A 24,964-nucleotide genomic window follows, 5' to 3' on the forward strand; every position below is an offset into this window, starting at 1 on the left:
AAGTACCATCGCAAGCAAAGAACCGCCTCTCACTCTGAGACAAGGCACACTGGTGAGAATAGTCCCCTCTGATACCACTTACGACAGACTCCCTGCTGAAAGCAGTCATGCTATTGAGATTGGACCCCTCTATTGCCAAATAAACTAGGCTCCTTGCTGACATCACAAATTATCTTTATAGTTTAGGGAAGAAATCACATTTAACATCCCTTTCCATACAATCAGCAGTCAAATACCATACCATGAATTCAAATACATTTTTTGTTTTTATTGCATATCAAAAAACATACATTTGTAAGTAATATGTAAAATCTAGTCATCATTGTGTACATTTCATAGCATCATGATTGTTCTTGCCGTATCATAATTTAGTTCATGTTAACATTAAAGTAAATTGAGTTTGATCCTGGTACACACCTCTTTAGTGTGGCTTTTAAAGGCTCTTGGGTGTCCATACATAGGTGGTGTTTGGGTGTTTGGTTATGTATCATTAATACAGATTTATAAAGTATTGGGTTTCAAATGTATTATGCCACTAATGGCCGTACTAACCACTTGTTCCTAAATATAATTTGTTCAGTTTAGAACTTGTTGCTGTCAACGTCAAGGTAAAGTGAGTTTGACCCTGGAGCAAACCCCTGCAGTGTGTTATGTATAGAATGGGTGTGCTGAAGTGCAGTCTTCTTGCTGTTCCTCACTGGTTGGGTGGTGGCGGTGGTGATGATGATGGTCGGCAGCAGGAAGAAGTTCCCGGACTCAGCACTTTGTTAAAATGACTTTGGTGGAAAGCATTAGTTTCTACTATCTTTGGCTATTGAAGATGTATCCTTTCTTCTGATGTGCATATTATATTTGTGAACTCCTTCCTCTAAGCAAGGCTGGGCTATGAAAACACTGTGTATTTGGCAGCTCCAGCAACACAAAATCACCTTACAGATTAATCAGAATGCTACGATCTATCTTATTTGTGGTCGGAGGACGTCCCAACTGCATCACAAAGTTTCACTGCTTGCTCACGAGGCAGCACATGCTTTTTATGCCCATTCATTCACCGGCAGTTTATAAAACAAGAGTTTCTTTTTACTTGTAAAAACAAACCTGAATATCATTTGTGTCAAAATTCAGTATCTTTTGTGTTCCTTTACTTCTGAATCCAGATTTATTTTCCAGTGCGAAGGTTCAAGAAATGTAAAGCCGAGAAAGGATAGTTCTGGACTCTAAGAGCTAGAATTCTTTACTGCTCAAGATTCTTTATTTAACTGTCTAGCTTTCAGAAACGTATTAAGAACTAAACTTTTCAACAGCTCTCTTTCCGATCAATAACTTCGCCATCATGCACTGATTCTGTCCTTTCACCAGTTAGGAGTTGGTTGGGTGATTCTCTGTAAATAAGAAACGTCTAAAATATATTCAGATAATATTAATCTCACTGTGAATCATTTACATAGTTAGTGGTGAGCCAGCAAATTTCCCAAGGATCCAGCTTGATATTGGACACCTCTGGGGAAGTGCCACTATGGTGGGTGCATTAACAATGCATGTGATGATCGAAATGAGCATCATTTTTTCCCGCGTCAGGGCTTCAGAGGTAAATGTGGTGTACTGCAAGCATTAACTCTCAGAGTTACAGGTCACATTTTCCTACTTTGACTTATTGTGCCTTTGGAAGTTGTTCTCTAGGAACTGGAAGGCTGCACACCCACCTCCGTGGGGTGTGTCCCCCAGGCTCTGTTAAAAGTCCTTCAGATAAGAAGGTTTCCTTATAGTAATCAACAATATAAAACCAGAATCTCATTGTTGACAGTCTTTTTTAACTAATTCTTCTTCTTGTTGTCATCACAAGTTTTAAGTTCATATGTATGTCGGTTCATCCATACACAAATTGTAAACAATTTCACATTCCCATTTCACATTCCCAATGCATTTCGGCAATATAATTGCCTTCTTCTGGGGATAATTCTGTAACAAAGGAAATTACAATGCACTCAGCATAGCAAACAATGTAAAATAATGTAAAATAAAGTCAACCTATAAAACTTAATGAATAATACCTGAATTATGTGACAGTAAACCTGTATATGGCAATAATTAATATCTGGGAACTACATATGCTTATATAAACCCACTAGCTTGTGTTTAACGACTCGATACGTATCTTATTGAAAAAACTCATGCAGGTTCTTGAACGGCAGTGTGTGTGCGCTGGTGCACATTAGTTAACAAACTGTAAATCTCGCGGCATGCTTGGCTAATGTGTAACCGAGGAATGTTTAAAAACGAAGCGTCTGCATACTTTTGTTAATTCGATGTTCTGTACAACAGGTTATGGCTACGTTCGATGGAGTGCCCTTCATGCATTAATCAAGGTGGAAAAAAGTGGCCAAAGCCGGCAATATCTAAATGCGCTTACCGCGGTATATTTGCTCCTCCACTCCGTTCGTGAACCGGAAGTGGTGAGCCGTGACATTGGAAGTTATTTAAAACATTGCGCGTTGCCAGGCAACGTTAATATCTATACTTGAAAGTGTTAAAACCTCTGTGTGTTAACCCTGTTGCTTAAGTTCTCTAGGAACTGTCATTAAACCAGTTGTTGCACAAAATGGCCAAACACCAAAACCAGCTACAAATATTCTCCAGTCTGCGCTTGTTAAACTTAAACTACCTGGCAGCCAAGACATGGAACTCCCTCCCCATCCACCTCCGGCTGACACAGGACCACCTCGCCTTCAGGAAACAACTCAAGACCTGGCTGTTCGAGCAGTAGCAACCCCCTCCCCCCAGCGCCTTGAGACCCTTCCGGGTGAGTAGCGCGCGATACAAATGCCATGATTGATTGATTGATTGATTGTTGTGTTTATAGGCTTTATCACTTTTCCCTGTAGTTTGCTGAAAATTCTTTCCGCAACTACTTCCAAATCCACTGCAATGGTATGGTTTCTCCCCTGTATGGGTTTGCTGATGTCTTCGTAGAATTGATAATCGACTGAAGCTCTTCGCACATTCAATGCACTTGAATGGCTTTTTCCCTAAGTGTGTTCGCTGATGATTTCTTTATGTTGAAGGGTCACTAAAACTACTTCCACATTCACTGCAGTGGTAGTGTTTTTCCCCAGTGTGTGTTCACTGATGTCTTTGTAGGTCTGATAATTGACTAAAGCACTTCACACACTCACTGCACTTGAATGGCTTTTCTCCAGTGTGTATTCGCTGATGATTCCTTAATTTTGAAGATTCCTTAAAACTACTTCCACGTTTGCTACAATGGAATGGTTTCTACCGTGTGTGATCGCTGATGTCTTTTGAGGTGTGATATTTGACTGAAGCTCTTGACACATTCATTGCAATGGTATGGTTTTTCCCCAGTATGTGTTCGCTGATGTATTTTGAGGTGTGATAATTGACTGAATCTCTTGACACATTCATTGCAATGGTATGGTTTTTCTCCTGTGTGTGTTCGCTGATGTATTTGGAGTTGTGATAAACGACTGAAGCTCTTCACACATTCATTGCAATGGTATGGTTGTTCCCCGGTATGTCCTCGCTGATGTATTTTGAGGTGTGATAATTGCCTGAATCTCTTGACACATTCATTGCAATGGTATGGTTTTTCTCCAGTGTGTGTTCGCTGATGTATTTTGAGTTGTGATAACTGGCTAAAGCTCTTCACACATTCATGGCAATGGTTTTTCTCCTGTGTGTATTCGCTGATGTTTTCGAAGATTTGATAACATACTGAATCTCTTCACACATTTATTGCAATAGTATGGTTTTTCCCCAGTATGTGTTCGTTGATGAATTTGGAGTTGAAATAACTGACAGAAGCTCATCACACATTCAGTGCAATTGTATGGTTTTTCCCCAGTGTGTGTTCGCTGATGTGTTTGGAGTTGTGATAACTGACTGAATCTCTTCACACATTCACTGCACTGGAATGGTTTTTCTCCTGTGTGCGTTCGCTGATGAATCCTGAGAGTTGAGGATTGACTGAAACTACTTCCACATTCATTGCAATGATATGGTTTTTCCCCGGTGTGTGTTCGGTGATGTATTTGTAAGTGTGATAACCGACTGAAGCATTTCACACATTCATTGCAATGGTAGGGTTTTTCCCCTGTGTGTGTTCGTTGATGTATTTTTAGGGCTGATAATTGACTAAAGCACTTCACACACTCACTGCACTCAAATGGCTTTCCCCCTGTGTGTGTTCGCCGATGAATCTTGAGAGTCGAGGAATCACTAAAACTACTTCCACATTCATTGCAATGGTATGGTTTTTCCCCAGTGTGTGTTTGTTTATGTACTTGGAGGTCTGATAACTGACTGAATTTCTTCACACATTCACTGCACTTGAATGGCTTTTCCCCAGTGTGTGTTCGGTGATGAATCCTGAGAGTTGAGGAACAACTAAAACTACTTCCACATTCTTTGCAATGGTATGGTTTTTCCCCAGTGTGTGTTCGATTATGTTTATGTAGGTCTGATGACCTACTAAAGCTCTTCACACATTCACTGCAATGGTATGGTTTTTCCCCTGTGTGTGTTCGCAAATGTGTTTGTAGATTTGATAACTGACTGAATTTCTTCACACATTCATTGCAATGGTACGGTTTTTCCCCTGTGTGTGTTCGCTGATGTATTTGGAGTTGTGATAACCAACTGAATGCCTTCACACAGTCATTGCAATGGTATGGTTTTTCCGCCATGTGTGTCCGCTGATGATCTTTTAGGAGTGCTAACTGACTAAAGTTCTTCACACATTTATTGCAATTGCATGTTGCTTCTCCTGTGTGTGTTTGTTGATGGCTCTTTAGTATTATTGACAAACTAAAGCTCTTGCTGCTTGTGTATGATTTTTCTTTCTTGGTTAGCGTCTCTGGGTCGGGTTTATATTTGTCAGCATCCCATGACTGTGTTTCCTGAGGAGCTAACACGGTTGATAAAGCACTTGTGTTATTCTCACATTCCCTGTATGTTTGTGGTATTTTGGATGCTTGATTTCAGATTTCACAATGAAATACAAGACTCACCAACTACACATATTATAACTGTGGCAAGTAAAGCTTCTTTGCATGTGGTTATGTCTTTAGATTGGATAATGGTTTTGCATGTTTACGAGTGAAGATTAGTCTTCCTTAAGTTCGATGCAAATTGGGACAGTCTTGTAGATCAGAGATCCTCTCTTTCCTTTACCCTTCAGTTGTCTGGCTCTACTCCATTGTGCTTTTCTCTTGCTCCTGTGGTCTAGCCAGAAATAGTTTACAATATACCTAGCGCACTGAATGGTGGTCTGCCATCATTACAATGCTGTATCCACCTCACACCGATCCAATAATCAAATCTTGGAGTCTTGATAATACAGGCAGTGGTTAGTTGTTATTGTTGTTGCGTTAATTTTCTAGAGGCCATTTCTTCGTCTTGTGGCGTGGAGGTGCACAGCTCAGGCTCTTATATCCACTGAATTGCTCTGGACTGCTTCTTCCAGGGTCTATCAGTTTATGTTCAGGTTTCTCAGTCTCGGACTGTGCAGATCTTTTCCTGAATATTGGAGCTCATTTTTTATGACAGCTTTTTGCACATTTACACGATTAAAGTCATTATTCACAATCATTTGTGCATTCAAGGCTCGTTTCCTGTTGAATGTAAAGAGATTTAAAATCACTGAATGGAAATGTAAGAGAATGTAAATACACAATATTTAACTATTTGTAAAAGACATCTCTTCTTTACCATTTTTTAAAGTAACCAAGAGATATTTCACCATACACAGTTATTTAACAAAATGTTCTATTGAACATGCCACATCTTAATTCAGAAAAGGAGGTGATAACTTAGTAAAGAAAGGGAACTCACAGAGCACCCATTCGCTAGAGGTATAGCTTTAGGAAGATGCACATAGTCAAGATTTCATTTAAACAAGAAGACATTGTGGAAAAAGAGATGATCAGGATATGCTGCTGTCACTTGGGTTTTACAAAGTGTATAACAACTGTAACTCTTCAGGCAGTATATGACAAAGGAAACTCTTCAAGATGTATGTAATAAAGGTAACACTTCAGGAAGTAAATAACAAATGCAACTCCATTCACACTTTTCTTGACAATACTTTCCTGTTCACACTGGATCAGCCGAAGTTCCAACTCCTACCTTCACTTTTCTGTTTTTTAAGTTATCTTTGCCACATTCCTAGGGATGGTTCACGCATTTATTAGAAAATTACAGCATTTATAATAGAGATTTCATCACAGCCAGTGATATACCTTGATATCCCTGCTGCAAAGAAGTGTATGTTTTTTATCTTTTTCTACCTTACCATGGTATCGGACTTAATGTCTTACGTTTGCTTTAACTTGTCTAAGAAGCTGTCAGATGGACCTGCGCTACTCCAGGAAGAAATACGATTATTTTGTCATCACTGAATATTTAGTGAAGGCTCCCAACACGTGACTCCAACTAGCTGGTGGATGTCAATCGAGCCCATTGATGAGACTTGTTAGAAATGGGATTTCTGGTTGGCTAGGGCTTGAGCCTTATCCAGGCAGAAACCACCACTCTAGTCAGGGCAAGGGAGTTACACGACAAAGAGAATCCCTGCTCACCCCCTTGGTAGCTTGGCACGAGCAGTCAGGCTTATCCCGGAGGCCATCTGTAAAGCATTTGCGCAACCCATACAGTAACAACATACTACGCACATCACAAAAGGGTCTCCACACAAGGTTATATCAAAAATAGCCTTTATATTATCATAAAACACATTAGAATAGTAATCACACAATATACACTGTGCCAACTGGCACTGGGCAATATTTACAGGGGATTATATACACATGACAGGGCCACCTGGACCACTGTCAGAACCATCACTTAGTAAAGATAGTAAACGGAGAACATATAATAAGCTTAGAACACAGCCAGCAATTACTGGCAAACACTGGACTCAGTATCATCCTGCAACATAAATCTTATTATCCACTGTATCACATTAGGCGTGAAATATATCCTGCGCCAACCTCATAAGCCTAAACATATTAGACCATAACCTCATAAGCATAACGCACCTTAGGAAATAATCTCACTAGCATAAACCACAGTAGAGGATAACTAAAACATAAATGCAGTATTCAAAACCTCATAATCATAAACCACATTTAGAGGCATAAAACAGGGTGCGTAAATCATACTACATAAATCAAATTTCCTAGCACCACATCCATCACATTAGGGCCTGGCTCCCTACAAACCTGACAGTCACTCTGGCCAATGCAGCAAAATCCATATGCGCAATTGCGCAGACCTAAACGTTGCAGCTGGCACTAAGTGATGCACATCTGTGTAAGTACGGGGCTTAAAGGTGGGCACTCAGCGGCACAGCTCCTCAGATGCGACTGCCCACAATGGCGATAACTATGAATTTGGTAACACAGGCAAATGCGGGCTCTCAGCGGCAACCGCTCCACAGATGCGGCGGCCCACAATAGCGATAACAATGACTTTGGTAACACAGGCAAATGCGGGCTCTCAGCGGCAACAGCTCCTCAGCTGTGGCGGCCCACAATAGTGATAACGATCACTTTCAGCCCACGTTCCCGGCAGTAGAACCAGAGGCTCTGGAATTCTCAACAGAGGCCTCACTTGCGAGGAGAATTCCCCTCAAATAGGAATCAGGACGGCTGAAGGGTGAAGTCTAATGTCCCTGAGACTTCAGGAGGAGGCAAGCTCAAAACAGGCCCTTGGGTAGTTGCTGTAGCAAGATGGATGAAAGTTTCAAAGTCCTTTCCCTCTAGTTACACGGACAGAGGTTTGTCTTGGCATCCAGAAGTAACACGTTCTTCCTCCAGGAAAGAATTAAAATATATTGCTCACAGGGTGCAGGGAGCCAAAGCTCCAAAAGAAAAAGCCCTCAGCAATCAAGGGGGCAATGCAGGGGCCAGGGAGGCAAGCACTCATGGCAGTTCCTCCTGGGCCCCAGCAGCAGCATGCCCCAGCAGGATCAGGAGCAGCACATCATCCTAGAAGAGCACCATGGAACTGAACAATTTCATGGGGTCACAGTCCCTTTACTTATACCACCAAAAGACTTTGTTCTCAAAAGTCACAAGTCACTGAACCAAGCCAGAACCAGTTCGGTGTGGTCCTGGAGAACTTTGTTTACAAGGCTGCAGCCTGCCTTTGAGGAAGAGGGGTCTGCCATCAGCCGCACAGTGGAAGTGGATCCATCATTCATCTTGCCAGGCACAGCCCTGCTCAGGTCAAAGGGTCACCCCTCCCCATACTCCAACTGCAGATCTCTCTATTCAACCCACTTCTGGCTCAGCCTGCCCTGTCCCTCCAAAACCAGACATGCAATTCACATCAGGCAGGCAGACACATAGCACACACAAATGCCAACTTCTAAAAGTGGCATTTCTCACATAGTCATAATAAATCTGAGCACACCATTACGCAGCATTTATTCTCACAGTTTCATACAGACCAGCCTTGACCATACTGCTACTCTCATAACAGGATTTACCACTGACGCACACTGAGCAGGGAATCCCCCATGCATTCCTATGGGAGGGCAGCCCACTCTCACTCCCACTAAATGTAACAGAGAGTGCACGCACTTTACACTGGACCACGGGGTTAAAGTGCCCAGCGGCCTTAAACCACTAACACTACACAGAGAAAAGGGCTGGGAGAAATGCTAAAAGTTTAGGGGTGAACCTGCAAAAAGGGGGAAGTCCAACACAACCTCCTTCCAGCCAAAATGCAGGGTAGACCAATCACTACGTTGACGGGCTTCCCTGCTTCGGGCGATAGAACACGGACGTGGGCCCGCACTGCAGGGACACCCTCCGGTTCTACACCACTCTGAACCCACATGGTTCCCTCCGTATAAAAAACTCTCAGGCCCAACTAGGCTACCCCACTGGTACTCCCTAGTTGTCCACGGCCAGGACCAGGCCATCCATATGTCATTGGTCCTTAACCCCAGGCACATAATGGCCATTCTCCACTCTCCCTCTCAGTGTAGTTCCAAACTACCACCGATACTTCAACCCGCAGGCTGACCAGAGGTCACGGGTGAAGCGTCTTCTAACCCTACCTCTACTTCTAGGGTTCCACACTCTCCCAGGAGAAGCACCCACCTGAACACAGCTCTCCCATCAGTTCAGGACCTCTCTCCATCAACTGGTCTACCACCTTGGATCCACATTTACCAGCTGCACCGGGGGCAGAGGTGACGACTCCCTCCCTCTGGACCCCCTTCCAGAGCCCTATACCCTCCCTTCTGAAGATCAGGGTCCCTTCCCTTAAGATGGGCCCCACCTGCTCTCAGGGTAGTACTACCACACTCAGCCAGGGACCCTAAAGATCCCGGCTAGGCCTGCACCACCCCTCTGGAGTGGTACCCCTAGAAGGCAAACTGGTCAGGACACTGATTATAGTTGCCCTGCCGTCCAGGTCGCAAAACACCTGCTCCTGGCTGCCCAACCGAGAGACGGTACCCTTTGGTCAGATGCCCACAGAACCAGGACTTCATGGGGAGCACGCCTACCCCTCTCCCCAAGGGTGACACATGCCTAATGTGTCGTGTGACAGTCTGCCTGGCGCAGAGCTCATGACCTCCTGTCCCTCCGACAGTGCGCGAAGATGCCCCTGGACAGAAGTGGTGTCACCATGGTCAATCATTGGTGACTTAGCCCTTCTGGCTGGCCCCTGAACCAATGGTGCTTCCACTGGGGACTCTTTCCCCTCTTAGGAGTGGCACTGCCAGACACGAGAACTGATGGAGGCCTGATTACAGACACTCCCAGCTTACCTAACACGGGGAGATCCCCCTCGAAGAACGGTCTGACAGGACAGACTAGGCTCCCTACCTGGTGTTCCCTCCAAGAACCATCAAGTACTGGAGACTGAGGTTGAGGCTCGGAATACAGCCCAGTCTCACACCTTCCCCTGCGGGACAGGATGTGAGGCCTTGCAACCTCCTCACTTACAAGGTCACCTAGCTGGGTTAATGTGAACCACTTCCACCACTCTGGGTTGGAAGACACCTGCACCATTCTTCTAGTATCCCTCCCCAATGTAAGCTCCATACAACCACAGAACTTACACACTCTAACAGGTGTTGACGCGACTCCGTAAAACAATTACAGGGCCTGTTCGGTCTGACAAAACATTTTGAACAGCCCTTTAACACCATTTACCGTGCTAACCAATCACTCAAATGTCCAGGGCATCACAACATTCACCCACACTCCCCCACAAGACTGGTGAGACAGCATCTTACTTCCCCTGAATCTCAACCTGTCCCCCTCTTAACCGGGATCCAGGTACCATACTGTGGGATCTGGGAATGGGACTTCCTGCTGTGGAAACTTGGCAGAGACTACTGTTAGGATGAGGAGCTGAAGCCATTTTGTTTTTACCATCAATTTTAGTTAAGCCATGTGCTTCTCCGTCTTCGCTGTTGCCTGCTTCTCTATTTCGCCGAGTCATCATCTATAATTAGCTTCGACACTAAGTACTGCACATGCTCAGAGAGGCCTTAGCTTTTAGGATGCACCTGTCATGTATTCAACTGTCAGGCTATTTTAACTGATGTCAGCAGCATTGTAGCTACTCCCATTCTGTTGACTAAGTAATTCTGATGTATCCTTGTATGTAACTGACTATTTGTGTGTACACTTGTACCGCCTTTTTTTGAGCCTCCGTGCTTACTCTGCAGTAAAAGGTGTATATCTAAGGTCCATGGTTTCTGTACTCCATGTGCTGCCTCATACATTGCCTGAGGGTTCTGTATCGATGTAGTTCCACTCATGTGTCCTAATAAAATACTTTTGTGATATTACAGCTTCCATGCCAATCTCTACTTCGTCAGTCTAAAGGACAAGTGCGCAAAAGGGCGAACACCTGCACCAGGTAGGCTCCTGAAAAGGCTCACCCCCACAAATTGGCGCCCGTTACGTGGGGCTCATCGGCGACTCGGATGCCTGATGGAGTGGTCTTAACGGAGGTTTGGAATCTCGCTAAGGATGTGCACTGCATGAGAAGGCCCTTGTCTTTGCAGGCTGAAGTGTTTTTCCGATTTTCCCAACTCGACCGTCCAGGTGGTGCCGGTCTACGACTGAGATCCCTTTTGGCGTTCGTCTTACAGTGACCATTTGGTCGATTCAGAGCTTTGCAATTGGAGCCTGGAGACTTTTGTTTGGTAAGATCGCTAAATGTGACGCTTTTTGTTTGATTTGCTTGGCCAAGATTTTGGTTTGGTTTGGGTATATATAAATTGCAATTTATATAGGCAGGCAAGTAATGTGGAGATATTTCTCAAATTTTTTGAATTCTTGAACAGTACAATATTCGTGTTAAGTACCACTTTGTTATAATATTATATATACTATAATATTTTTGTTGTGCCTGTTTCACGCACGCTTCGAAGGATGTGTTGCTTTCTTGGAGGTACCAATATGGATTTAGAACGAAATCAGCCGGCTCCCCCCGAGGGGACACCAAATTGGAATATGTACATTAAAAATGGTATTTCTTCCACAATGTATAGTGCACTATGGAATAAATATACTAAGAAGGACCCTGATTTATGATGCCAATACATGGGTCATTCGATATAAGAAAAATTCACTATGTGGTGTAGTGTAGTTCCTATATTCCCAATGAGCTCTGCGCATTGGAATAACATAAACGATTGTTTAGACGTAGGACTGAGGTCGACTAGGTCTCTATTGAATATGTTAGACCTAATTATGAATGCCAGCTAGCTCAGAGGTCACTACAAGCTTTCTCGAATTCACAAGAAGGGATTAGTTTGTGAGAACCGCATAAACATGACAACTTTGCTCCCTTACAACAAGGAGTATATCTCCAGAGTCGCGGAAACATTAGATAGCTATTTCACTCAGTCAGTCGTGCATGCTTAGTTTCACCAGGAGTGCAGAGAAATAGAGACGGGCGTTTTCAATAAAAGTGGTTATTTATTGAGCAGTCTTCTTTCTCATGCAAGAGAAGTGAATTGTCAAAATTGCAATACTTGTCATAAAGTAAAGTGCGTACAGTAAAAGGAGTATTATGAAATAATACTGTAAAAGTATTTATATGGTTTCTAAGCCATAAGATAATTAAAACTGAAAATACATACAATGATAAAAGTTGACTAAACATACTCCCCTGGTGTTTCTAAAATACGCCTACCCGGTGTACCTAACCTAAGCCTAGTACATGGGAAGGAGTAAATGAGTTGTAGTTTGAGTTAAGATAGTTTTTGCCAAGAATCTGAATCAAGAATTCTCTAAGGGTTTAATCAGCTCCGTACCTTGGTTATAGAAAGAAGGAGGTCTTGTATCTCTCTCTCAGGGATCGATTTCCCAGCAACCCGCGAGGGTGACAGGGAAACACTGGAGCTGGATTTCTCGGCAGGAGAAAAGACAGCGTCTCTCTCAGTGCGTCAATGGGAGGGGCGGCTTCCTTCGGCACTCGCTTCAGCAGGGCGTCGGGCAAGTAGATAGCACATCTGCTCCAAACCACCGTGTGTTTTGCTAGGGCAGATGCTGGTATATTTATACCTGGAAGGTGCCGAGTTTGACGAAAGGTTGGACAAAAGACGTCACTAAGAACTCGCAGTTCTTTCAGGACTCCAGGAGTTCTAGAACAAATCAATGCAGAAGCAGGGGGAATTCCCGGGCTGCTGGAGGCTTGGTTTGTTTAAGAACGCGTTGTACTTTCTAGGAGTCTATGGGAGTAGCCTTGCCGTATTTGGACTGCATTGGCTATGACTTAATATGGGTATGATTCTTATGCCTTTATAAGGGTATAATTTGATATAACCAGATAAGGGCATAAATCGGGGATATTTAAATAGGGTCCTAGATACGTTTACAACACCCACTCCACGTATAATGTCCATTATTACTAAATACTAAGCAATTTTTAAACATTCCTATGCATGTGTACTGTTTTCCAGCCCATCCCAAAAACATAAAATGCATTTGAAATGGTATAAACATGATAAATGAGTATTATACTGTAAGTTTTCAAGCAATGGTATCATTCAGATGATAACATTTTAGTGCATAGTAATCTTGACTGAATGAATCACGAAATTTACATTTATGAAATTGCTCTTAATACAGAAGAGAAGGTCGAGGCCATTTCATCACATATTTATACAAGACTGTACATGTGCTAGAGGCTAAGTCAAAATATTGTCTCTAGAGATTCTAAAAATAGAAATCTTGTTCTCTAAGACTAGTTCTACTTTAAGCAGAGAATCATGTGCCAAAAAGGTAAATATTTTGGGAACGGAAAAAATAATTTCGCTTTCAGGGAAGAAAAAATTGTTCCAATGTTTTTAGAAGTTCTGTTTATCAAAACTGAAGGCCGAAATCAGAGTTAACGGAATGCTGTGTGCTCGTGTTTTCAAAAGTTATTCTCGTTGTTAGGGGAGAACATTCACTCAGATAGGCTGGCAAAGAATTTGTCTACAACAGTAGGTGAAAGTTGGACCAAGTCTGAAAAAGTAGAAATATTGCATATGTGAGAAGCCTTGCTGTCATCGGTGTCTAGATCAGCAATGGTCACGGAAGGTTGTACCTGTGTGCCGCTTTTATCTCGTACCTCACCGCCACCTAATCGTAATGGTGAGGTCTCAACGAATGCCGTCATCAGAATAGGTAGCCGCTGGGGACAACACGTTGCATGAGCCGTTACCGAACCAAGCAAAGTATCGATATCCATAGGTTCTGCTGATGGGAGTGTGAGACAGATGTCCAACACGCATTCTTCTCCGCAGAGCAGGCATCGTTGAACAGGTAGGATGCAATCTTGCCAGATTGGTCTGAATTAAAGAAACCAGGTAGTATTCAGATCTCTTAGCTGAGCCAAGCCGAGGACTTTAGTAATCTGCTCTCGGTATCGCATTGCTAGGATCGTGTCTTCCATTGTTGCCTGAGTTTTGTCTGTGACTTGACTTGCCATATCGGTGCAGAAGGAACAAAAATAAGATTCCTGCTACGAGTCCCAAGATGAGAGGCAGGCCGCCAAACACAGAGTGCACGAAATGCGGGAAGTTGCTCAGGACTGCTTCAAAGGGTGCTGACAGTCCCGAAAAAATTGTCCTAAATACATGTGCGATGCCACTGGTATCTGACATGTTTAAGATTTGACTTAACATTTCTACGAAATGCACGGGGCAATTTGTTGATAATAATGCATGTATCTCTGCCCCTGTCCTTGCAACTTGCAGATCATACGTTTCTCTAGACGAGGTTAAAGGCACAGTTGTTTGTAAAAGAATAGACTTCATTCTGCTTAAAGTATCAATTCGAATAGAAGAGATATTCAAGGAAGGCCATATTGCTGCCTCCTTGTCTGGCTTGCTGTTTGGATACAATACTTGCATACAGCAAGTGACCCTGGAAGTAACACTCACGAGATAGGCCGTTCCTGTCACCATGTCACAACAGCTGTGATCACTTATTATAACGTACCTGCAGTTGGAAAGTTGTCTAAAAAAAAGCTCTATCTGTGTAGCAGGGGTGCCGCGCAGGTGACATGAAAGGTTATCTGACGAACCTTCGCAGGCTCCATGCAAGTTAATACCTTGACACAGAAGTGTACCGCTTAGTGAATTTTTACAGTTGCTACCACTAAGAAATACCTCTTTTTTCCCTTCACTATAACATCTATGTGTATAAGGTAAATTCTAGGTTGACTTGATGTATCCTTTACCCAACCTTTCATACAAGCCCGCTGGTATATGCTTTTGGCAATATTGAAACTGAAAAGTCGTTATCAGAATTGTAATTGTACCATGTATTATCCATTCAATGACAGGTCTTTCGGAGATTGTCGATGGTAATCTTTCTAGTTTTTCAATGCTCAGCACCGTGTAGTCTGCTCCTTTTTGTGCCAAAGAGATTTGTTTATCTGTAAGGTTAAAGATAGAAAATAATGACGTTGTGTTGATAAGACGCCATGGCACGTAGCCTGAACGGAAGTTTTGTAACGTCCAGCCTAACTGTACAATAGAACGTAATTGGGACTGGCCATGATGTAACATTAGCATATCCTGTTCTATTATATCAATAGCAGATGATACAATGCTGTCCAGTAAATAAATTCTGGAGGACAGAGTCGTTAACCCATTGTCCACTACAGTGTTTTTTCCAAATAAATACGATCAATTTCTCGTATTTTTTCAGCAGTTTCAATTTGCGTTACTTTCCAAGCTTCGTTGTAAGCAGCGTATATACCGGCGTATATGAAACGTTTTGGACGCTGTTTGCGAGGTCCCAGTAAGAAATCTCGCAAGTCAGCACCTTCTTTAAGTAAAGTCAAGTGTTGCTTAATTTCAGGTAGTGTGGATATCTGTAGCCATTTGAGGCATAGTTTTCCTACACTGTATGTTATTATCCCTGGATGTTGACTCTGGGAATATCTTGGGTCTGGCCTGTTCTGTTTGAACCCCTGTGTTCTGTTCAGGAATCTATCTTGACAGTTATTAGTGTCTATGGGCCAGATCAACCCTTTTTTCCAATCAGGATTTGTTCTGTTTTGGTGTAAAATATGGGATACGTCTATCACCACATCTGTAGTGCTATTACTATCAGGTATGGGCTTTGGAATAGATGGTTTGTTTAAGTCCTTTATCTTGGCTAGGCCAAGACAGGTTGTTTGTTGAATGGTGTCATTCAGGAATATCATCTGTTCTGGGATCATGCAGGCTCTGAATAAGGATTCTAAACCTTGTACATGCCAGTCTTTTGTACCCCAGACTGTTTTAGTCTCAATGTTGTTTTTCCAAAATTCAAAACCAAATGTAGACATTTTTTCATAACATTTTTCAGAATAAATCAGTTTAGTATTTGTCAACATGGTTTTCATTCCTGTCTTATTCATAATTTTAAAATAAAACGTTTCTGGATCAGAGTTATTAAACCCAGAGAAGTAAGGGAATTTCTCATAAAATGTTTTTGAACTGCCTTTTGGCGGTGTTGGACAATGCTCCCATTGATTATAAGTAAAAACATTTCTAGGATTAGCAGATTTATGCAAATAATGATGCCCATAATGATTCAAACAATACCTTTCTTCATAATCTGATGAACCTTGTAAATAATCATGTTCTGTAAATTTTGCTGACATTGAAAATATTAATAATATGATGTCAGATTTAGAAAAGTCCCAATCATCAGAAAAAGTACTAGATGATACAAAGTCACTTAAGGAAACCTTGAACTAGTGTGGATATTTCAAGAGTTCAACCGGGCCATAGATTTCGTAATCAGTTGCGTCCCATGCTACACCACCAGGTATAGGAATGGCTGTGATGTTCACTAATGACAGTTCTCTTTTTTCAATGTGAGACGATCATTGAGGTTTTAGAACCAAGTCGATGTTCTGACTTGCTGTGTCCATTGTTTTTTGTTTTTTTTTAAACTTTATTCGTGAATGCATATTACCAACATAGCATACATTGTCATCTTAAACAGGTCATACATCACGGTTTTCAATTTTCTCCCCGTTTACTCCCTGTGTTTCCATCCAGTTTTACATACAGTAGTAGCATTCTCTGTGAACTTCAGGGGCTGTCCCTTCCCCTCCCACCCTCTCCCCAACTATCCCCCCCCACCCGTCTAACTCTGGTGCTTAATTCCTCCTGTCCAATCGGTCTACGCTCCCCAACGCTGTTCAGTCTCCACAAGGAGTTTGCAATGAAACCTCTTCCAACCAACTCCCATTCCTTTCAATGCCTTTCACGTGACACCTTAGGTCCCCCAGGTCTCAGTGTGTTCAGGCGTCCTGTGATAAGGGCTGGTCAATACCCTCCAATGTTAGCAGCATAGTGTCCCAGTCCAGTGCCATCGGGATTTTCCGCTTCCCTCTTTCTTCCTCCTTTCTAAGGGCAATACTCTCTGCCTTACCCCATTTTACTACGTCGATTCGCCATGCCTTCACCCTGGGCGCTCTCGGGACTTCCACTGCATTGTGATTTTCCTGATCGCTAGGAGAAGGGCCAAGTCTACAAATCTCAGCTTGGGTTTTAATGTCTTAGGGCGAGGCTGGGCCCCGACTAGGCAATACAATGCCCTGTCCTTTACCTGGATCCGAGACACCTTTCGTAGTGTCTGACACACCTCCCCCCAGTACCCCCTCAACCGCGGGCACGACCAAAGCATATGGAGGAAGTCCGCCTCGTCCGTCCCACAGCGCGGACACTGATGGGAGGCATTGGGGAACATCTTGTGTATCCTCTTCGGGGTGAGGTATGCCCTATGAAGGATCATAAACAACAAAAATGTCCCAAACACAATTATTTCAAAAGCACTTTAAAGGATGGAAAAATGTAAATTCATTCCAAACCAGTCAAATTCTTTTATTGCCATTTACTTAGTATTTTTTCAACAATTATCAATTGGACTAGCAAAAAACAAAAAACACTGTACATTCAATATTACACTTTTAACAAACAATACATAGAATTGTGAATCAATAAAGACAACATCAAAGCATACTGCAGAAAGTGAGACAAATTCATAAAACAACATATATAAACCACAACAAATGGATATATTTAAATGTGCGAGGAACTCTAGCCAACTGAATGGCGAAAAATGCTAAACACTGGACTAATAAATCCTAGTTGTTATTACAAATCCCAGTTTGTTCCATCAAACACAAAAGCCGACGCGTTTCGAGGCCAGGACAAGTGTCCCTGGTCTCTCATCAGGGCTTTTAATTCCTTATGTCAAATGTAAGTCATGTAGCGAGGATGTCGCGTTCTGAGAGAATCTGCGACACCGGGAGCTGGGTATGAAGCGGGGGTGCCTTTACTGTGCCGTGTTTCGGCTTGACCTTGAATGGGTTGTGACCATGTGCCGGTCTATCTTTTTGAATTTTACACTCGCCCGAAATTGTTTGGTGCTTTACTCAGCTCACTCGGATCGGAGCTTCTTCCTTTGAAGACTGACTGTAAATATTGTTCAGTTATGGAGGTAGTGCAAGAAAGCTCTGATGTAACAGAGAATCCGTTTTAATTGTACCTCTGATCCATTGCTTGTCATCTCAATTGGCCAGTATTTTCTTGTCTTCATACAAACAGTCTCCTGCCTCTTCAAACTTAGGGAGGTCGCTCTCTCTATCTTTTATCGCTAAAATCCACTGGTTGGAGAAAAAGCCTCTTTTACGTGTCCGTAATTCCTGCAGTTTTATCCTGTAAATCGGTCCAATTCAGTTTCCCTTATTTTCAAATCTTCAGTTTTGACTCGCTCCTATCTCACTTATTTACCTTAGTTGGTAATTTTACTTCATATCTCTTCAATAAAACCACTTCATAACTCTTCTCGTCTTTTCTCCTCCCTTAGTCCTGCATCTCTCCCCTCCACGTTGTTCTGGCGTCCCGAGTACAGGCAACTTGAAGGATGAAGGATCATGGCCTGGATGAATTTGAACTTCACGTTTCTGGAGACCCTCCTAGAGTGTTCCAATGCCACCCTCCATGTCGTGTCAGTGAGTTCCTCCCCTGTATCTCGGGACCAGAGCTCTCGTAGTGTGTCGAGGGAGATTGCGGCGTGGGTTCTGATCCCGGTATACAGCCGCCGCACCAGGTGCCCGCCGGCCCCCATGTAGAGCATTAGGTGTACTAGTTCATGCTGCTGTGGGTGGGTGCGTTGTGGCGCCCAATTCGTCCTGATGTAGTGGGAGATCGTGGCATGTAGTAGGTAATGTCTGTCTGAGGTCCCAGTCACCTGCACAAAGGTGCGATGGTCAAGCAATAAGTCGTCTCCGAAGAAGCTGCCCACCCCCTCAATCCCGTTCGCCCTCCAGTCTCTAAGGGCAGGTCTAGTGAGCCGTCCCTGTGGCGTCGGGATCCCGAGCAGTGGTATGTTATCTGCGTATGGCAGGGCGGGGGACGTATAGGCTAAAGCTTTCTTCCAGCACAGAAGGGCAACACGGAGCAATGGGTGGCACTCATGTGGAAATCTACTCTTGGCTAGTAGTAAAGCGTGTAATTCCCCTCGGCTCAGCCGGCCCTCCGACCATCTGATCTCGTGGAGGTTCCTACCCGCCAGCCAGTTAGACAACCATTGAAGTTGACTTGCGTAAAAATAGCCCTGGAAATCTGGGGCACCCAAACCTCCCTGTGAGGTGCTGAGTTGTAATTTCCGCAAACTAATCCGACGCCTGCCCGACCCCCATATCAGGGTAATCAATAATGTTTTTAGGGACTCGAAGGTACGGCGTGGAACGCATATGGGAAGATTCTCAAAGTAGTACAGCAGGCGCAGTAACATTACCATCTTTGCTATCGTGATGCGGCCCATGACCGACAAGGGGAGCGAGGTCCAAAAACCCACGCTACCCCGGAAGCTGCTGTGTCCATTGTACTGTATTTTCCATCAATCATTCTTCCCAAGCTTAAAACCAAAATGAGCCAGAGCAGGAGGAAAAGTACACCTAACACAATCCACAATTCAATCCATGGTGAAATCAGATATGTTTCTCCAAGTTGATGAAAGAGTTCTGTAATTTTGTCTCTGAAAGTCTTGTTTGCTGGCTTGTCCTCATGTTCACTTGGATCATCAGAAAAGTCATCGAAATTGATGAAGTAGCCAGATGCAGTTCTGTTAATTGATGGAATAGCTTCTGGATTTTCATTAATCTTTGGATTTGTATGGTCATAGGCTACATCATTGTAGACAGGTGTTTCTTGACGAACTGTTGCAATTTGGGTTTCAAGAGGCACAAGTTCCATGGCTTTGTTGCATAGTCCTTCTTTATTTACTGCAGGTTTATCAAATGTGATTAGTCTCTCAGTTTGAACCTCTTGGATTGTAGCTAGGTTTGGTCTTCTGCTACTTCTTAGGAGTCCACTGGGCCTACTACTTATTATGAGCCACATGATTGTGGTTTTACCAGGTCAATTGATACAACTCTGTTCTTCTTTTTACCAGCAAGGGGCGGTAGTACTACTGATCTTGTTCCGCTGATTGCCAAGACAGGTACTGCTTTTCTGTAAGAAGGCCCACATTCCTTCTTCACCGCGATCTTTTCTCTGACCAGATCCCCAATCTTTGGAATCCAGACAGGTCTTGCTGGGACAGGTGGTTTTTCTTCAGTGGCCGTTGGCTTTAGCTTTGTGTTACTTAAACTTCTTCTTGTTTCATTTAAGTCCTGTAAAACAGCCAAACGATCTTTGATATCAAAGGTTTTTTGTTCTACCACTGAAGTCTGACAATCGAGATCCTCGATTATCATTCTTGTACCAAACAAAAGTTCATACGGAGTGATTCCACCCAGAGAATTTCTTGGCAGATTATTAAGACTACGTTGGACACTTGTTAGATGTTTGACCCACCCATCACCCGAACCTAATACCCTCGCTGGTATAGATTGCTTTACGTCACGTTTTTTTCTCTCCACTACCGCATTTCCCTCAGGATGGCATGGACTAGAGTACCGCAATGCAATGCCCAAGCTGGCCATGGCCTCCTTGTAAGCTCGAGAGCTAAACGCAGGACCCTGGTCAGAATGTAGCATGCCAATTGCGTATGTGCCGATAAAGACTCGCAAATCTTTTATAACAGTTCTGGCGTCAGCCGAGCGCTGGGGCCACATCCAAATGAATCTTAATATTTATGGGATTGCTTCTTTCCGTGTGGATGTCTGCATGTAGATAGCCTAATGCTGTCTAATAGAGGTGTCTGGGCTGGTATCTGGTCCGGTTCACAACTGCGATCTATGTTCCAGTCTAAAATACGCCTACCCCGATGTACCTAGCCTAAGCCTAGTACATGGGAAGGAGTAAATGAGTTGTAGTTTGAGTTAAGATAGTTTTTGCCAAGAATCTGAATCAAGAACTCTCTAAGGGTTTAATCAGCTCCGTACCTTGGTTATAGAATGAAGAAGGTCTTGTATCTCTCTCAGGACTCGATCTCCCAGCAACGCGCGAGGGTGACAGGGAAACACTGGAGCTGGATTTCTCGGCAGGAGAAAAGACAGCGTCTCTCTCAGTGCGTCAATGGGAGGGTCGATTTCCTTCGACACTCGCTTCAGCAGGGCGTCGGGCAAGTAGATAGCCCATCTGCTCCAAACCACTGTGTGTTTTTCTAGGGCATATGCTGGTATATTTATACCTGGAAGGTGCCGAGTTTGACGTAAGGTTGGACATAAGACGTCACTAAGAACTCGCAGTTCTTTCAGGACTCCAGGAGTTCTAGGACAAATCAATAAAGAAGCAGGGGGAATTCCCGGGCTGCTGGAGGCTTGGTTTGTTTAAGAACGCGTTGTACTTTCTAGGAGTCTATGGGAGTAGCCTTGCCGTATTTGGACTGCATTGGCTATGACTTAATATGGGTATGATTCTTATGCCTTTATAAGGGTATAATTTGATATAACCACATAAGGGCATAAATCGGGCATATTTAAATAGAGTCCTAGATACATTTACAACAGTGGAACAGTGTGTGTTTAAGCGCAAAAGTAGACCAGATATGTTTGACTGTGTGCGAATGTGGATGAAAGAAGCAAATGAGAGAGTGAGGAAAGAGCTTTTTAGCAGACAAATAACAGCGCAAAGACATCTATTTGAAAGGGCAGGATATAAAAAATAAAGAAATGAGGGAAATAAAAGAAAAAGAGGATAGGGAGCGCAGTTTACAGGTAAATGGCCAATACCCTGTTGGGCGTCCTCTCTATCCTCTACTTAATAAACCACAGGATGATTACATTTTGTTAGATCGATCTCTGCCACCATATACTTTTGCTTCTGCCCCCAAAGATGATTCTGATGATGATAAATCTTCCCCAGATCACACTGAGAAAGAGTTAGACCCTAAATGACAGACTTGCTCTTTTTTGACCGCTGACCGTGCAGCCACTCTCAGTTCTGCTGCTCGACAAGGCAGCTCGGGGTGATGCCTCTGCTCCAGACATTGTAGCAGATGTTCAGCAATGGCCGGACTCAGAGCAGTTATATTTTACAGAGTCGTTTACCGGAGAAGTAATTGCAAATTTTAGGAAACATTCCACAGACTTAGAGCCTGTTGATATAAAACAAGATCATAAACAATTGAGTGACGGTCTTTTTCTCCCTTCCCAGGTGGCCGATTTAATTAGACGTGTGTTTAAACTATGAACTGATGCGTTCCGTTTGCGAGAGGAGAAAAAGGCCACTGCTGCAGCTGAACAAATAGCTCAGACCCCCATGCCGCAGGAGGAAGTTCCAGGGACAGATAAGGATACTGTATTTCATGGGAAACCAATGTTTGAAGCTGCACCTTTATATGTCCTTCCTAGGGGTGCAGGTACAAGTGATAATAAAGATTCAGCAGATGCTGAAATCCAGAGAACAGAAAGTTTTTTTTTAATCATGGCGCTTAAAGCTGCCTTGTGCAAAAACAACAGTTGAGGGACAGAATGCAGAACAATGTCACACATTCACCCCAGTATAGAGATCTGGGCCTAAATCCATTGTTTATTTGCTCACCATGCCATTCCAGTTTGAACCCAGCCATATGCAAATCAGTCTTGACCCTGTGCCACATGGGAACAGTCCAGCCCGAACTGCCAGGCCAGGTCCTCCCTGGACTGGAAACAAGCAACCTAAGACCGGTTTAGGGGTTTCACCCTCTTCAGCCAGGATAGCTTGATTCCAGTGGCATGGAGAGCACAAGACCTACGTCTGGGCATACTCGTACCACTCGGGGTGACAAATGCAAAAACAACAGTTGATGGACAGAATGCAAAGCAATGTCATACATTCACCCCAGTACAGAGATCTGGGCCTAATTCATTGTTTTTTTGCTCACCATGCCATTTCAGTTTGAACCCAGCCATATGCAAATACATCTTGACCCTGTGCCTCATGAGAACAGTCCAGCCCAAACTGCCAAGCCAGGTCCTCCCTGGACTGGAAACAAGCATCCTAGGACCAGTTTTGGGGGTTTCACCCCTCTTCAGCAAGGATAGCTTGATTCCTGTGGCATGCAGAGCACGGGACCCACGTCTGGGCACACCCGTAACACTCGGGGAGACAGATGCAAATACAAAAGTTGATGGACAGAATGCAGAACAATGTCATACATTGATCCCAGTACAGAGATCTGGGCCCGCAGAACACCACCGAAGATGGCCACAGCGAAAAGAAAAAATGTGCACCTTCTGTCTCCTTGTGAGGCAGCACTGGTATGTGTTAGACTTAATGAGCACAATGGAAGGGTGTGTATGCGCCAAGATAGGTACAGCATGCTGTACCTTCATCCCCATGAAAGACCTATACAGTTGCACACTGTCAATCGCCATCCAAACACTGCACAACCTACAGCAGGTCATGATTAAAGAAGGAGGTGTCCCAAATATAGAATTGTTCACAGGTTTGTTTATCTAGGTACCAAGGTGGATCGCAGACTTATGCAAAGCCTTGTTACCAGTGGTTGTAATCTTACTCTTGCTGTGATGCAACCTTCAACTAATATGTGTCTCTGTGAAGAACGCTACCCAGAAAACAGGGGAAATACACCTGATTAGGACAGCCAATGCCAGGGGAAACGATCGTACCACAAGACAGATTGAGAAACCGTCCATGCTCAAGACACTCAATTAGATAGGGTAATTGTGAGAAGTTGGCCTGGTATATGATGCTCACTAGTTCTAGTGATCACCTTGTACCATGCCAAGCAACCCTTATGGTGCAGGTTGTTAAGTCAACCTTATAGACAAGCTATCCTAGGGGTAGCATGGACTAAGCAGTCTTAGGCTAAACTCTGTAAAGGCATGTGAAGCAAGCTGTTTTACCATACACAATCCCTTGAATACCAAATGAAAGGACACCACACAGATATATATTGAAAATATATATATATTTATTAACTACAATTACTCCCTGGACTCTTTATGAGCACAGAAGCACAAGCGTTAAACACAAGACAGTTTAAAATACACAAAAGTTGCACAATATGGATGAGCCCTAGAGGCCACCTAAACCATATACTAAGAAAGTGGTATAAGAGATACCAATCGAAAAGGAAGTAGGCCTAGGGCCTTGGGAATCGCTGGAGCTGTTCGGGACTAGCAGTGACTAAGTCGGGAAAGGCCCGTGGGACTCGGGTGCAATGTTTAAAGTGCACGCACTCACCAATGCAAAGTCTATGGTGCGTAAAAAGTACAAAGTTAGTTAAAAAGGAACCTTCCGAGAGACCTAGAGGAACGAAACTTAAAACATAGACACTAGAGGTGTGTACCAGTGTGGGAACACCGGCGTTGCTGAGTTACCTCACCCACAGGGCGCGGGTGCATAGGGTCAAAGTAGTGTCGGGTTTTGTCACGCTGGTCGTTGGTGCTTGGAGCTGAAGATGCTGCAGGCGGCTCGATGTGAAGAGTTCAGGTGGATCTGAAGTTGTGAAGACCTGAAAGCAGAGGGGACAATGTTCAAAGTCACTAGCCAGTGACTACCGTGGAACCAGACTGGAACCAGGCGATGTCGGGTGCAACCAGGCGTTGAGGTGTAACTTCTCTCTGCAGCCACGTGGACACGAGGGGTCGAGGACGTCCAGGAGTCGGTCACGAGCTGTCCCACGCAGGCTTCTCGCTGTTGGCGGTGTCGGCAACTTGATTGGAGCAAACAGGCCTTGGCTAATGCAAGCCACGCAGGAATCGAAAAAGGCTTATCACTCGGACCAGCAAGGTCAGAGCGGGTGCTCCCTTTTACAGGAGCAAGGGCAAGTCTGGAGCAACCAGACCCGCAGTGTAAGTTGAAGGTTTCGTTGCCAAGATGGACGCTAGCCACGTGGCAAGAGGCCGGGATGGCGCGTCGAGTGGCACAATGCAAAAGGGCCCCACGCAGATCGTGGAGATACTGGGGGGCTGATCTTCGGTGCAAGGGCTGCTCGGTGGTAGGGGTTCTCAGTCCCCAAAGCACAACGTCGTGGGTACCTCTGATGCTGCGCAGTCAGCTTTTCGGGGGTCTTCC

At 43.9% G+C, this 24,964-nt stretch overlaps 1 protein-coding gene across 1 annotated transcript in view; it reads right to left on the reverse strand.

The window, feature by feature from the left end:
- Positions 1-247: 247 nt before the first annotated feature.
- The window catches only part of LOC144758442 (uncharacterized), a 36,234-nt gene continuing 11,517 nt past the window's right edge, over positions 248-24,964 (reverse strand). The window contains exons 2-3 of the mRNA XM_078646428.1: positions 3,814-4,990; positions 248-3,653 (exon numbers count right to left, since the gene is read on the reverse strand). Of these exons, the coding sequence (XP_078502554.1) occupies positions 3,257-3,653; positions 3,814-4,990 (1,574 nt within the window). The 3' untranslated portion in view covers positions 248-3,256. The remainder of the gene's footprint in view (positions 3,654-3,813; positions 4,991-24,964) is intronic.

The sequence above is a fragment of the Lissotriton helveticus genome, chromosome 1_1 (genome assembly GCF_964261635.1).
Source record: "Lissotriton helveticus chromosome 1_1, aLisHel1.1, whole genome shotgun sequence".
NCBI classification, from domain to species: domain Eukaryota; kingdom Metazoa; phylum Chordata; class Amphibia; order Caudata; family Salamandridae; genus Lissotriton; species Lissotriton helveticus.